The 15,602-nt window shown below is 42.0% G+C and overlaps 1 protein-coding gene and 1 long non-coding RNA gene across 8 annotated transcripts; one reads left to right on the top strand and one right to left on the bottom strand.

The window, feature by feature from the left end:
• LOC143428277 (uncharacterized) lies at nucleotides 1–15,492 on the bottom strand. Of its 7 annotated transcripts, XR_013102404.1 has the most exons (8): nucleotides 14,005–14,064; nucleotides 10,056–10,367; nucleotides 9,316–9,459; nucleotides 8,947–9,107; nucleotides 7,956–8,243; nucleotides 7,437–7,677; nucleotides 6,372–6,677; nucleotides 1–11 (listed from the first exon to the last, which is right to left on the bottom strand). XR_013102404.1 is itself a non-coding variant. In XM_076903013.1 (7 exons), the coding sequence occupies exons 2-7, from the start codon at nucleotides 10,365–10,367 to the stop codon at nucleotides 6,435–6,437; spliced, it is 1,389 nt and encodes a 462-aa protein (XP_076759128.1). In that variant the 5' UTR covers nucleotides 15,462–15,492; the 3' UTR covers nucleotides 5,419–6,434. The 7 variants fall into 7 exon arrangements, 6 of the variants coding, with proteins under 6 accessions (XP_076759128.1, XP_076759126.1, XP_076759127.1 ...); XM_076903013.1 differs by lacking the exons at nucleotides 1–11; nucleotides 14,005–14,064 and adding an exon at nucleotides 15,462–15,492 and having other exon boundaries at nucleotides 5,419–6,677; XM_076903011.1 differs by lacking the exons at nucleotides 1–11; nucleotides 14,005–14,064 and adding an exon at nucleotides 15,268–15,339 and having other exon boundaries at nucleotides 5,419–6,677.
• Nucleotides 14,738–15,279, top strand: LOC143428280 (uncharacterized). The gene is made up of 2 exons (XR_013102405.1): nucleotides 14,738–14,789; nucleotides 14,997–15,279. It is a non-coding gene; the product is annotated as an uncharacterized LOC143428280 (long non-coding RNA).
• Nucleotides 15,493–15,602: the final 110 nt, after the last annotated feature.

Below are 15,602 nucleotides of genomic sequence, written 5' to 3'. Positions count from 1 at the left end.
CGTGACTGCATCTATCAAGAGGAACGATCGTTGGAATATATATATATATATATATGTATCATATATTATAGGTACAACCGGAACACAGAGAGACAATTGTTAAACAACGCAATTAATTCTTAACTGACGACATTTCTCGTTTTTACGTCCATTGTTCGAATAAGAATGTAAAGAATTGTAAATGAAGTATTAACGATACAATAATAATTCTGTTACTAAAAAGAAACATTCGCATTGAATAATTACATAGAAGTATAAGAAGAGTATCCGATATGGAATTAAGAATAAATAATAGGATAAGTAGATGAATAGTCAGGGGCCGTCGTCAGTTAAGAATCAACCAAAGCGATCCACTCTCTTCTCGTATTCTAGATGGAGGTAAAAAAAAATTTAAAGAACATTGGCTAGAGCGAGGAACACGCGACAGAGAGCAGAAAGCCGAGGAGAGATGATAAATACAGAGTGAAATAGATAGATCTGAAGAGAAAATCTTTAGGCACACCCACACACGTACACATACATTTATATATAATATATATATAATATATATAATATATATATGCGTAGAGCGCAAGAGTCTTTTTTTTTAATTTATATTTCGCGAAGCAAATCGTAAATCCGAACATTAGATTTGCCGTGTGTACTATCGAACGCAAACGCAGATAAAGGTGACGCGACGATTCTCCTCTTTCACATCTTCGCGTTTTTCTCTTTCTTCTTTTCTTATTACCATTATTATTTTTATTCCCCTTTTCTATTTATAATTCCGATTCAATTCGATATTCGCGGTTTGAACAACCGTCTGCACTCAAAGAGTACATTCGTATAGTTTATACCTTTTTATTCCTCGTCGCGTGATCGGTTTCTATGCGTCCCCTTTCCTCCTTTTTTTCTTTACTCTCGTCGATAATCAAAAAATAAGTTATCCGAGTACTTTGTACTAGTCGAAGCCGATCGAGATGGTAGACGCTGTGAAGCTCCTGGCACCTGTATCCGATTTACGTAAAAAAGGGAATCCGATCTCGTCGATCACCTTGTTGCTGCACACGCCATTGAATTCACACGGATAAGACGGACTTCTTAAAAAATTGCTCGCTTCTCCCGCACCGCTCGGGCGTTATTAATAATTAGAATATGTAATAATTACGTCGTAATTCAATATCGCAAATATATTATCACATTTAGATTGTATTAATGTTTAAGACCTTTTTTTTTCTTCTGCCCGGACGTCCTTCGACAAATTTAAACACCTGTTTCAGTTTTGCCATTAGTCCCATTTCCTATCCCGATTGTAGAGGTTTCATGTAAATTGCGGAATCCGATTCTTCTCGAGTGGTATAATTTCGTGTCCGTGAACAGACTCGTCGAGTGCGTTAACATCATAATTATTTAGTTAGGCGTCAATTCCTCGAAGGTATCCAGCATCGATCGATCCACGGGCTTCGCGTAGAAAATCGCCGAGTTTCTCACAGAGATTTGGATCGCACCCGGGAAATCGTCAGCGGCGATTGCCCACGGTCCCGTTCCCTTCACGTGTTTGTACAATAGAATCGATCAGGATTAACTCTTGCCGTTAATTATTGCCCTCCGTGTGTCGCGACGGTGGCGATGATCAACGAAAGCTCGCGGACGATCGCTCGCACGTAAATCTAAGAAACATTAATATAGAATATATTATCGTGTAGTTTATATAAGATATACGTTAAGACACTTACCATCTACTGCAAAAATTCAACAGTTAAAAGATTGTAACAACTAGTTCGTATATCTCGCGCGAGACCGGGATGCTCGATCGGTATTCTCGTTCGACCTTTTCGCGCGTCGACGAGGACGCGTTAATTAATTATCCGTATTACTCGAACGACGAGTCGAGCAACGAGTTTGAAAAACAACCGATACCGGCGATCGAGCTGATCCGAGTTCTCGTCGAATCGGGCCGCCTCCAGCCTCTCGCATCCTCTTAAAACGCTACACCCACATACACCCGCGTTCCTCATTGCTCGTTATCATTTTGGCACGCACTTGTTTGTCTCGCATCTCTCTTACTATTGGCACGACAATTACGAACGACGAGCACGGTAGAATTAATTAATTAATTAGAATAAACCACGGACGCACCTGAGATCGATCGTTCGGACGACACGACGTTATAATAATAAAAAAGACCTTCGCTATCGTATATACGCATTATGCACCACCGTATACTTAAATATAGAATGCCAATGAGTTCGCGTTACGTTCGGCTCGAAGAAGGCTCTACGTACGTTTCACGAAAGGCAATCCGTTCACAAGCGACAAGTGACCTCCGTATATAACAATAATCGTGTCATTACGTTCGACTGTGTTTTCTCGCCGTTTTCGACATTATCTACATCCGAGACGTTTCGTTAACTATATATATATATATATATGTATATATATGTATGGAATAATTGTCGTATACGATGAAACGGTAGGATCAGATATTGTCTCATGATCATAAAAAGCCAATATCGAGTAAATAACATTTTTTCCAGTATTGCGATTCAAATGAGATTTTTGCGTGGGAGTAGTTTAACTTGCAAAAAAGATACTTTACACGTACAGCGAATAATTCAATATTCGGACACAGGTATACTATCCATTTCTAAGTGTAACATCTTTCTGAAACGTAAAGCTTGGAAAGAAAAAACGTTAAGTTATTAAACTGAAGTGTGCAATGGAGTTCCTTTTGAGTAGGACTATCCATGCGAAACAAGATTAGATTGTAAGAAGAAGAACGATACAACTAATCTTACTGTCAGCTACACACAATGAGGTAAAATAATAATTATCCTTCTTCGTTGTGAGAAAATTATAGTAGTCCACATATTTAAATTGCACGCTGTAAGTTTCCAGATAATATCACCAATGTTATGTAGTAAAGATAATAACGCTCGCCTAGATTGTTTACGTTACATTAAAAATAAACAATGTATAGACCAGTTAAATTATCTGAACGAAGAATACAATCATTTCGGTTGAACATGGACGATGTTCCGGATATTCGTCTCTTCGACACCTTAAAAGCTATATGAAATTATTCTAAACGCGACCGTAGAACCAACAACACCCGAAATCGAATAATTAATCGAGTTCTTATCAAAAATAGAGTTATCAATATAAATACAATACGCAACGCACCGATATATACCAACGATCAACAATCATCGTTCCGCGATACCCAATGGGACGCAATCGCGACACGACCGTGTACCAAAAATACTATATTGCGCGTAGCATACGCAAAAGTCCAAAAAGAAATGAAAGAGACGATGACGATCCCCCTCGGTTTTTCTTTTTGCCTGACGATCAGAATTCCGTCACGGCGTTCGCATAGAGAGTGTCCTCAAGAAATGTACAAAACTTTCCAGAAACCTTTGTTACAGAGTTACAAACAAATATTGTACACGTACAACAAACGTAGCATACATTGATAATTGTGTGTTGTTAATGATCCCAAAATAATATAAAATTCTAAAGAATAGTTATTCAGCATTTTGAATTGCTCGTTTCAAAATGTTGCTTCGGTGCTCGAATATAAGCCTGGTGCGGAATTATCGGCACGCAATTGCTAATACACGATAAAAAACATGTAATTACAATAACGCAATGATGTAATCCACTGGTGCGTAGTTACTTATTTCATGTGTACAATACTAGTTTATAAGTCTGTAGCAAAATATTTCCTGATACACTTTATAGAAGATTTATGTATAGATGAAGCCCCCAAAATTTAGCTAAGCTCAGGACACTCTGTATGCAAAATCATGCATCATTAAAGGCATTACAAGTACGTGTATTGAAATTGGCGGAGAAAATGTGTAATTTAGAGTAATGTTAATCAATTTCCCCCGGATTGATCGACTAGTATTTAAGTCATCGTTACGTTACCCTTAAAAATTGTTAATCGAACCTTGACTGAAAGTTACACTTGTTATTAATATATTAGTCTTAAAGTAATTAGTAGAATCTACTTATTTAAACAGATAATCGTTTAATTACTTGGATAAGTCTAGAATGAACAGCTTCCAAAATATTAAACAATTTGTTGGCTACTAAAAATTATTCGATTAATATAAATATCCTTTTTCAATTACTCCGAAAAGTGTATTAACGGATTGAAATTCTTTGGCCAATACGATCAATCGTAATTATTTCTCTCCGCCATGTTATAGTCGCTTTATTCCTTTTACCGAATGCAAAATGTTGCCGTCTCGGACGAGAAAAAACGTGGCGCATATGCTAATCGCAGCCATAACGTTGCGCATCCTCTTCCCATGCCTTGTTATCTTTCCCTTTAAAAATCGTTATCGACTATAACGTAGTTATAATACATTAAAAATTGACACACATTTATGTTATATGTATATTGGGCATCGCCTTATCACCACTCCCAGCCTTTTTTTTCTTGATTTTTTTGTTTTTCTTTTTTCCTTTTCAGCAGGAAATGCACGACACAGTCGAATCGTTTCTGTGGGGACGGTCTTCGATTGTAAAGAGAGAAAAATTTGCGACATTATATAATAATAATTCCCATTGTCGTCAAGTGAGAACAAAGCATTCCCGCGAGAATACCAGCAAGCTTGCTTATTACGGATGGTAATTGTTAATTGGTTTGCATTCTGGGATTACTACAGCTTGTTGACTTACGAGTTATATCTGAGACACATAAGAAAGTCGCGTTGCATATTCGTTAGTTTCGTTGGAAAATCCTGCACTCTGTGCTCTATGCACGGCTTGTACGATTCCTTAGCTATTTATTTAAAACACGCGAAAGGAAACTGTTTCAACGACATTGTCGCACGCTGCGTTTCACCTCTCTTTTTTCTCTTTTGCGTAACTTTTAAGCCAACATATATTATATTATCGATCGGAAACAGAAGACTTGTACGTCACACTTGCCGTTATCTCTATGAAATTCGATAAAATTCTCCAAGGCTACCTCTTTCCCGAATTATTAACGAACACATCGTACACGCTATTACATTTGTAACGCATCGTTGCGACTCTGAATATTTCGTACGAATAATACTCGACATTCGCGTTTACTTACTAAATATTATAGTAATAATAGCGGTAATAATAATAGTGATATTAATAATAATAATAATGATAATAATAATAACAATGTATATCACTATCAATAATACTGTTAACAATCATAATTATACGGTTAGGTAATTATAATCGTAGTTGGAGCTTAAATATGGAAGGACGCAAGAGTAAAATTATTTTTGCAAAATAGCACCTTTCCCAGAGGCCAGAGGACTCCGTGCGGTAGAGATATTTAATTGCATCAAATCATCAATTTCTCCTTTTCTATTAGAAATTAATTAACGTCGTAATATGAAATTAATTTATAGACACGTGCGTGAAATTCTTCTGACACAATTCTTTTCTTCTCGCAATTTTATAGAAGAATAAGCAAAATGTATGCATCTACAACATGAGGTCCCCTTGGCCATCAGTATAGGACAGCAGTCTTAATAATCACTGATTCTTCGCTTGAATCATGGCGTTAAGTGAAACAAAGGACGAATTTTATATCGTGAAAGCGTCACTTACTTTCAGTCTTCCTCTATAATCCAGTCTACGATTCTAGCACCATTGCGCAGCTTTAATCTCGTTCATCAACGTTCTGATCAACGAAGAGACTTCGATAATTAAATCGGCTAATAATAAGATCACGTTAGAACTCGAAGATTAGATTGAATTATCGACGTTCGCATGCAATTCTCTACATAATTCCTATTTACTAACGGCAAACTTTATCGTAATTAGCCAGAAGTTGCGCCGTGTTATCATAGTCCCTTTAGTTGTCGTTTCGGTTTTAGTTTACTCGTATACATTGTTTTGCAGTCTATCATTAGATTCGTATATATTTCACGATCGGCATAAAAATTGGACACTGCAACATTCTTGAAGGAGCGACGAAAACGATTTTGGAAAATGCTTCAAAACTATTATACTTTCTTTACAACTTCTGACTATCCTCATCGTCACTAGTCTTGCTCGAAATCCTCCATCGCGGTTACTATTTGTCACTTAAAGCTACCTACAACTTTCGCCGACTTCGCGTCATAATTACCAGCTATCAGATACCTAAACCAAATAAATATAAATTAAATTCACGTTCCTCTTTAAACATTCAATTCCCCGTTTAAATGATATCTATATATAAAATATATAGAATTTCCTTCCATTTTCGAAACGATCAAGAGACAGAAATTTTCATAAAAGCTCGAATAGTGACGACATGAGCCGTGTCTGCCAATGTAAAATCTCTCCGACAATTCTAATACCTAAGTTGCAATATTGACAAAGTTAGGACGTGTAAAACGACGACGGACCGTCCGATTCTCGGCGAGATCTTTACGCTTTCTCTTCAAGCATCCCTTCTTCGTGTTGCTTCGCTAGTTCGTGGACTCTGAGTTGGAGGACGGCGACGATTCCGGGCTCTGCACCAGAGGTGTATCCCTTTCAATCGTGGGCGTCAGTAGCATACCACGCGGACTGAACGTGTCGCAATAGAGGTTCTCCTTTTTATGCACTCGTCTTACGTGGCTACGCAGATTGTCGCGACGTGCACTCCTGTACGCGCAGTGTGGGCAGAGGTGCGGCTTCTCGCCCGTATGCATTCGTCGGTGCTGGATAAGCTAATCAAAGATTGAAAATTCAATTATTAGTAACTCATTGAACACTGTACTCTATCATTTACAAATTGTCTCATTCGTTTTGAACGAATATCATAGAATAGGTACAAAGTTAAAAGTTCTAAAGGTATTCATAAAGTAGCTCCTTTAAGTTCTTTCACTGTTTGTTTTGTGTTAATACTCACTGAAAGATTTAACACCATAATGAGTTATAATTATCAAGACGCTTTTAAGTACCAGTTAGTGTCCATATCTTACATGCTACATCACGGTTTATAATATACTAATTTGTATCTTCTTCGATAAGCATCGTGTAGCGTTCCATATCGCAGCCATGAATACAACTGCATCTGATGAGATTTTCAATTATTTAACTCCAATATCTTGTCCACCGGGGATTTTCATTTTTGTCATTCCTGCACTATACCAAAGTCTGCTATATATCAGTGTTGAATATACTCGAGGATTACGTAACCGCCCATTCGTGCAATATATTTACATATAACGAAAACTCTTTGATTTACAGATAGAAGTAAAATGGCCCAGTCATTCTAAATTCAAAGGATCGGCGAAATATCGTAAAATTTACGATCCGACTGGGGTTTATACGTGGCATTTCACTCGGAGGCTGAATTCGAAACAATCGAAGTTCATTGATTCCGCTTGTCAGAGCGTTTCGCGATTGTATGCATCGCCATTCACCAATAACGAAGTTTCCTTTTGTGCTATGGAGACGGGGGGGCGGCGAGAAAAAAGTATTACCTTTTTCAATTGTACCGTGCGAAAGATGCAAATGTCGCAGCAGAAGTATCGGTCGTCGCGGTGCCTCCTCATGTGCCTGCTCAGGTCGACCTCCGATGACCTGTCCGCGCCGCAAACCGCGCAGCTTACCCTTGTTTCTGGCGCGGTGCCTTTCGCGTGTGCCCTCAAATGCCTCTGGAACGCCTTCTCGATGGTGCACGCGTACGAACACAACGAGCATCGATACTCTTCCCTCTCGTATCTACGCACCGAACAGTACAAAGAGTAGGAACTACTTAGCTGAACTTAATGGAAGACGAAGTTGCATTACTTGTACGCTAGATCAATTGTCGTACACATTTATTCATTCTACTCTGGTTTTTCTAACTAAATTTCTGATAAATTAATATTTTATTTCCTATCGTTGAAAGGAAAGATATAACATTAATGTTCCATAAAATAGTGGTTTACGCTCATTGAGTTGAAAGTAATGCAACGTTCGACGATATAGGTACAGTAGTTGAAGCAAGTGTTAAGTACCTATACCTGACGCGTTGCAATGCAAGAGATCTCTTCTTCCCGGTGGGTGTCATCCCCTGCGCTACATGCGCAGCCACATGAGTCTCCATCTCGCATCTGCTACTCGTGGTGAAGTCACAGCCCGAGGACGGACAACTTTTCGTTTCTCCAGTCTCTGTGCTGGGAATGGGTGGATGACAATCCACAATATGCTTTCGCAAAGCCGGCCTCGTCGGCGCAACCACGTCGCAAGAGCCGCAGGAGTAACCGCGATGCGTGTTGCTAACATTTGGACTGCTTCCTCGAGACCTGAAAAGTCATTAAAAACTTTATTTCTGTTCAATTAAACAACACTGACTAATTTGCAAAATTAATGAAGTTGAAAGTAGTAACTGCTATTACTTTACATATTACTGCAATGTTAAGTAATGCAAATAATAAAATATGCGATGCTCTATTAAAACTACAAAGTGATATTCCAGCTTCTTATGAAAAAGTAATATTTTTAAGAGTGTTGGTATATCCATAAATGATCCATGTCAAATGATTCAGTCTATATAATATTATCCCCAATAAAAAAAGATACTTGTCTTAACACAGAACCATTCTATACGAAGAATTCTAGAGGATGAAAAACAGCATTCTTCTTTTTCCAAATCTCGTAATCGTTGTTCATAGATCGGTCGTAACTCAACGCTGGTCGATATCCTTCAAAGCTGTTGATTTACGACGCCATATATCTTTGAATTTTTGAAATATTAGAAACGCGCTCGCATTGTTGAGCAGGCAGGAAGATTTGCTGTTTGAGATTCATTGGTCTCGTTTTATCGATTCCGTGGTGTGTTAAGTAAAAGCGTTGCGCTCGTCATCTCGAACGTCTTCTCCTTTTGATTTATCATGCAGGTATACACGAGAAATTTTAATGAGAAGAGACCAGAGAACATATTAAGAACATTTCAGTGTTACACCGTCCAGGTTGAAAAAAGGGATTGATAACTGGATGAGAGCTTACTTTTCGGTGTAGGACGAATGTTCGCTCTCGGAGTCGCTGTCTGACGGAATGTTTGGGATTTCTGTAGCCTCGAGGGCCGCGGTCGCCGCTGAAAGTCTTCCAAGCATGGCGGTGTAAGCGCCGAGGACCCAGCCATTTAGAACCGGAGTAACTGTTCCTTCCTGTTGCAAAAGTAACTGGTTATTGCATGTCTGTGTCGTGATACAGAGACAAATAACGTCAAAAAATGAACTGTTAGGCCCTTTGAAACACGAAACATACTTTAAGCTGATTCTAGCAACTTCTTTGGAATAAATCAAATAACGATTGATTACTCTAGCATTAGAATATTGAAAAAAGCTAACTTAAGAAGCTTAACTTAAGACAAACCTTGTCAAAAGTCAAGTAGGCCATGGGATCGAGTAACTTTGCTGGTAGATTATTGTTGGCCGAACGGTGCGAGCTGTTCGTACTTCCGGTGTCGCTTTCCTCCCCGGCATCCTCATTGTCGTTGCTTTCTTTTGGTACAGAAGTCTGCGCGATCGTGTAAAAATTCATTACGTCTTTGGTCTAACTTGCAAATGAAATAGTTTCCGGTGTAAACTTGGACTTTACTTCCGAGAAAGTTTCCTGGCATTATACCAGCGACGTAGTTGGCTTAATCAAGAGACACCGAGTGGCAAAAAGTGTTCTCTGTGTCTCTTGATGGCACTACTTGCTATGCTTGTGAATTTTGGCACATGCTTCGAGAGAACTTAGGATATACAAGAAAGTACTGATCGTTGGGGAGGTACTCCTTCCAGAACTAGATATAAGTTAAAAAAAAATAAAAATCCATTATAAAATTTGCACGTAAAATCTTTTTTCTGAAACTGATATTAAAAAATCGACTCTACCAACCTTCTGAAATCATATCGTCGATATTTAAGTTCTCTTACCGATCTAAGAAAAAAATAGTGTTTCCCTCTAATCGAACTTGTTAAACATAAATTCTGTTTCCAAACTGTTATCTCAATTGATACGAATATCAGATGTTCCTATATCGCTATAAAAAGGAACGAAATGAATGGATATTTTCTGAATAACGAGTAATAGTAAAAAAGAAGGAAAAGAGTCTCGACCCGCCATACCTCGTTATCGTTTTCGTCAGCTCTTTCGATGTTCCCTTCGTTGTCGTCGTATTTCTCCTCTTCAGCGTCCTCCTTCTTAACCCCGTCCCTCTCGCCCTCGCGTTTCGTGACAAGCTCCATGGGCCCGTAGAGCGGGCCAGCGGAAGTCAACGGCAACGGCACCATATCCGGCCTGTGGAGGCTGCTCAGGGCGAACGCGGCCCTCGGCAGCAGCTGCGTCGCGGTTGGCGGCAGAATCGGATGCCTTCGGGCGAGACGCGGGTCACCCCAAAGTTCACCCGCGGCGTGAAGACTCCAGATCCCATATTCCATCTGGAACACAGGAACGTTGCTCGACGAGATACACTCCACCAAGACGCGTGCCCGAAACTGTCCCTGCCCGATGTTCCGAGCCACGGGGACCGAGGTATACGATTTCAATTCTAATCAGACGCCCCACTTGAACGTCGCGGATAGACTATTTTCAAACTTTCGCCAATAAGTTGTTGCAGGGGAGCTTAAAATAGGGAACGGGATAATGGAAAAGGCGATATTCATTGTTTTCGCCCCTCCACTACGACACGATCCTTCCAATCTGCATCCCTCCGACGACGGAGGGCTGGTTAAATCTCGACTCCGATGAAAGATAGATGAGATTACGCGACCAACGTTAAAATAGACCGATCTTTAATAAGTCGCGCATGTATGTAGGTTTCGAGACGGTCTCCTCGTTCCTTTGGTCCTTCCTGTCCTCGTGAATTGGTTCGAGGGTTAAGGAACGCCGTCGGTTTCCGAAGAAACGAGTGCGACCGGTGGAAACGAGGGGACTTAACGGAAGCCGTCCGATAACCGTTGGAAATAATTGGAAGCTTCTGCACAATGGACTCGTAATTATCGCGTACGCGTTAATACGTTTGCTCTCACGTGCCGCGGCGTCGACGTGATACTTAATAAATTAACAAAGATAATTTTCACCGCGGCGGGAACGCTCGCGATCGCGTCGACGACAAAAGGGGAATTACAATAGATTTTCCTAATGAGATACGGGGACGCGTGTACAATTTCAGTCGACGTCGCCCGTCAAAGCGTCGGGGATCAAAGTAGGTGGGAAAATTGCATTTGTCGGTATGAAAACGTACGCGAAAATATCGAAAATTGCCCGATAAAAGCCGGGGGAGCACGAACCGTGCCGCGATCCCCGTTCAAATCGTTCCTTTAATTCCGTTTGTAATTAGTCGTCGAGAAGAACGGATCTCTTCCCAACTCGCCTCGACCACGTTTCCACTTGTTATTTAGCCGCGATGAGGAAAACGCGACTCGAGCGAACCGTTGTCCCTCTTCAAATCTTTATTCCGTAACGTTAAAAATACAAAGCGGCGCGCACCAACTCTGATACGGAGTTTCGGCGGACGCGCGGCATTTAATCGCAGCGTGTTTTATAATGTTTAATAAATAGGGACGACGATGAACGAGTTCAGAACTCATTATTCGCGGAAGTTGGTGTACCGGCGCTCATTATATACGCGGAACCGTCCAGGGGAAAACAGTAATCATTTTAATGACCGTTCCCGTTTAAAAATGTCCAAACGAACCGGAGTGCTTCCAATTTCCCCGGTTCCTGACCTATCCCCGCCGCTGTTCGTTCATCCGTCGAGCGAATTTACGTAAAAATAACACTGCAAATATGTCTGTTAATATGTTCATCGATCGGACGTTCCAGTCGCGGACACAAGACGGAAATTTCGCTTGTTTACGCTGATCGGCCGATCGTTCGTCCGGTATCGTTGCTCCTGCTATTGAGACCGGGCTCGCGATTCTGCGTCGGTTTAATAACAGCGAATTAATTAAAAATATCCTGCGAAGACGAGATTATTTGTTAAATAATTTATCGATTCGCCGGTGCACACGTCGGGCTCGTTCGACGAACGAAACGGGGGTGCACCGAAATGAGGAAATATATTATTTGTCGCTGTCATTTGCGGTGTTCTGCGTATTATCCCATAAATCAAGTGTCGATAATGCGAACAAATATTCTATTCAAGTAACATCCATCGAATTTCCGTTTCTTTCCGCGGGTAATGTTCCCGGAATAATTTCCAACCGGAATTGCGTCACACGATGGACATAAATACTGAATTTCGATGCACGAATCCGCGAAATTGGCCTCTCTTTTTTGTTAACTATTTCATATATCCTCCGCGGCGATAAACACGAAAATATTGGACCCACCGCGTTGTAATTTAAACAAATGCAACGCGTTCATTTCCGACGGGAAATAATGGAGCCAAGATTGCCTCGCGTAAAAAAGTGTAGTACGCGGAAAAAGAACGGAATTTGACAAAGCGTGAAGTGTAATGATAATGCGAGAAACGTGGATAAAGTTAAGTAGAGTGGTACAATTGTAAAAATTAAATGAACAGATATCAGAACAATCTTTTTACGAAACGAAATGCAAACCGCGGTACTGTAATCCCAAGGAATGCGATATTCAATCGTGGGAATCGGTAATTCCGAACAAGAGATCTGCACTGCGCGTGAGACCGAGCAAAATTCCGTTTCAATTTAAGATATCAAGTCTCTCGAGATCGAAACTTCTGATTTCTACCACTTTTTACGTGACAAGAACATCAAACAGAAATTCCAACTGAAACGCATTAAATAAACAACTAGTTCTAATAACTACTGCGAGCAGCTTAATAGTTGTAATATGACATAAGAAGAATCTGATTAAAAAGAAGCATATTAACATTAAAAAATTGCATGAAATCGAACAAAGGAAGATAGAAAGACAGATAGAGCATGCAAAACTAAAGTTCACAACAACTTTGGCAATAAAAAACTAAATTAGAAAAAGAAACAAAGCGGTCCAGAACCGCTAAAACATAAAAAAGAGATGTTAAAATGAAGCTTGTCAACGAAGGAAATCACGAATAAACCATACTCGAGAACCGATCGTGTGAACATCAAAGGGAGAAATCGCAGGGATGTTTGCTAATGCATAAGCGAGCAAACAAGCCGATAGAGCAGCCGAACAGAAAGAAGGGACATCCGAAGCGTGAACGGTGTCCGTGTACATAAAAACGTCGAACGGATGATAAACGAAATAAACGTAATAAAAGATTCCTTACGGATGCCCGTCCGGTGGCCTACCACGATTCAGGCCGATCGTCATTACGGTAAATCATCCCCCAGAAACGGGCACGTTTCACCCGGTTCTATTCTATGTACGGTAGGAAGAAACACAGCCGATTCCTGTCAGGACCGCCGGTCGACCGGAAGTTACGCAGTACCGCCGGTGCGCGAGTTTAACGTGCACGCGGATCCTCTCTGACGAGACGGCAGCGTACGGCGGGGTTGGTACGGAGAAATACGTCCGGATACGTGCTGCCGCAGAACGAACTCGCGAGATTCCTGACCATTGGACCGACCCTCGTGTATGCATACTTTAGCATAACGTTCTCTATACAATATCCAGAAAGGGGTACGGGGAGAAGGCGAGGGAAAGAGTAGCGGGGTGAGACGAAGGGAGAGCCAAGAGACAGAGAAAGAGAGAGAAAGAGATGTACGGTACAGCCATCCTCCCTCTACTCTGCCTCTCTTCTTCGTCGTTCTACCTCTCGCTGACCCCTTCCCATTGCCCTCGCGAATCGATTTGTTATTGTTTTTGTGTCTGCGGTCGTCGCGGCGAGCGGTGCGAGCGGGGTGTATATCGGTGGGTGGCAGCCCGGCGACCAACGCGCGAGTGAGGGGTTGGAGAGAGGGCTGGTGCCGGTGGGTACGGGTGGTAGTCGCGCTCCCGTTGCTTCAAAGGCTCGCTTTTCGGCCCGACAGAGAGGCGACCGGGAAGGGCGAACCGCGCGCGCGGGGGTGGCAGCTACCAGCCTGGACAGCGTGGAAGGGAAGGCCGCGAAAAGAGAGCACTTTGGCAGCTCGAAAGAGATGGACGAATAGAGAGATACACGCTACTGACCAATGGTGTAGCCTGGCTATCCGCCGTTTCCCATCTGTCTCTCGACTCTTTCATTCTCGTACGCCGTTCGTACCGATACGATTCTTCGATTCTCTCTATACACGATGCTACCTTCTACCTCTTTCTCTACCAGACGATCGTTTCTCTTGGCTGTTTCCCTTCGAACAGGATCCCTTACGAATCAGAGTTTCGAGTAACATCGTTCATTCGTGGGGGTGATATCTGTCCCGCGACGAGTGAAAATATTTCGTCTTCCAGCGAGGAGAGTTACCACTGTACGGCTACGCCACTGGTTCCACCACCGAAAAGAGTGAGAGAAAATGGGTGGGCAAGGATGGAAGCTGGCATAACGATGAGAGGGAAGAAGAGGGTGGCCGGGTGGAAATAGGGGTACAAAGTGGGTGGACGGAAGAAACGGCAGGATAAGAGAGGAGAAGGGGAGAACCGCGAGGGTTAAGCAGAGAGGGGGTTAGTTGGTGGTACTCGCGGAGCAGAGGGAGACAGTACAGGGGAGGGAAATGGATCGGATTGCGTGGTCGGCACGAGGCTGGCTGGTATGAGTGCAATGGAATAAAAGAGAGAGCAAAAGTAAGAGAGCAAGGGATAGAGATGTGGTTTAGGGATCGCAATGTGTGTACGAGTGTGTGCGCGTGTACATGTAGATGGAAGAGCGAGAGAGAACGAGAGAGAGAGAGAGAGAGAGAGAGAGGAAGAGGAAGACAGAGAGAGAAAGAGAGAGAGAGATTACGATACACAGAGAAATGTGAATGAGCGAGACTGTCGAGGTAAGACGAAAGATACGTTGGCTTGACAGGTGACAACCGATCGGACCACTGACGTCACAGATCACTCGCTCGACCGTACGTACGTTACACGCACAAACGGGATTTACTGCGACACATACACATAGATACGTAAAAGAGAGAGAGAGAGAGCGCGCGCGCGTCAGACGTGTCGTGCATCACGCTGCGTTACTTCCGTTCCGTGCACAGAGTACGTCATACGTAAGCTTTCCACGCCGCGAGAAAAAAATACAGCGCGCAGGAGGAAGAGAGAAGGGAAGAGAAAAAGAGAGGGAGAGAGACGGGAGAGAAAGAGAGAGAGAAATAGGCATAGGAAAGACAGAGATAGATAGAAAACTGGAGGAGGAAAAAAAACGGTACAAGAAAGATAGGGGTGAAACGGAAGAAGGGAAAAAGAACGAGAGTAAAAGAAGAGGAAATTTTTCAGCGGAAGTAAATAGTAAGTATTTACGATGCTAACCGGCCGATAGCCCCGCGCGACGCCTCTATCTGGTTACCATTACACTCGGATGTATGAAATGCGCCAGCAGCATACACCATCCCCCCACAATAGCCCTATTTATGATTGGGCAAAATTGCTTTCCATGCGCAGAATAAAATCGCGCGCGGGCGAGGAAAAATCCGCGGGGGTTGGATGCATGCGAGTTACGCGACCTGCGCCGCGTTGTTTCCATCTCGATCACCATCCGCTTATCAAATGAGAACGATCCACGGCTGTCTATTCGGCTTGATTAAATTGGTCGTTCGCTCGTGACTGATCCTTGTTCTTTCGATTTCCTTCGCAACGTCGACTCG

This window comes from Xylocopa sonorina, chromosome 10 (genome assembly GCF_050948175.1).
Source record: "Xylocopa sonorina isolate GNS202 chromosome 10, iyXylSono1_principal, whole genome shotgun sequence".
Taxonomy (NCBI): Eukaryota; Metazoa; Arthropoda; class Insecta; order Hymenoptera; family Apidae; genus Xylocopa; species Xylocopa sonorina.
Note: the sequence above shows the minus strand (reverse complement) of the source record. Positions and strands in the feature narration are given on the sequence as shown.

Coding starts and splice junctions, on each gene's coding strand:
- LOC143428277 (XM_076903009.1), bottom strand. CDS start 14,058: ATGAAAGAGTCGAGAGACAGATGGGAAACGGCGGATAGCCAGGCTACA. Junction 8,244..8,946: donor CATTCGTCCTACACCGAAAA/GTAAGCTCTCAT, acceptor ATGACTTTTCAG/GTCTCGAGGAAGCAGTCCAA. Junction 6,678..7,436: donor GCACGGTACAATTGAAAAAG/GTAATACTTTTT, acceptor ATCTTTGATTAG/CTTATCCAGCACCGACGAAT.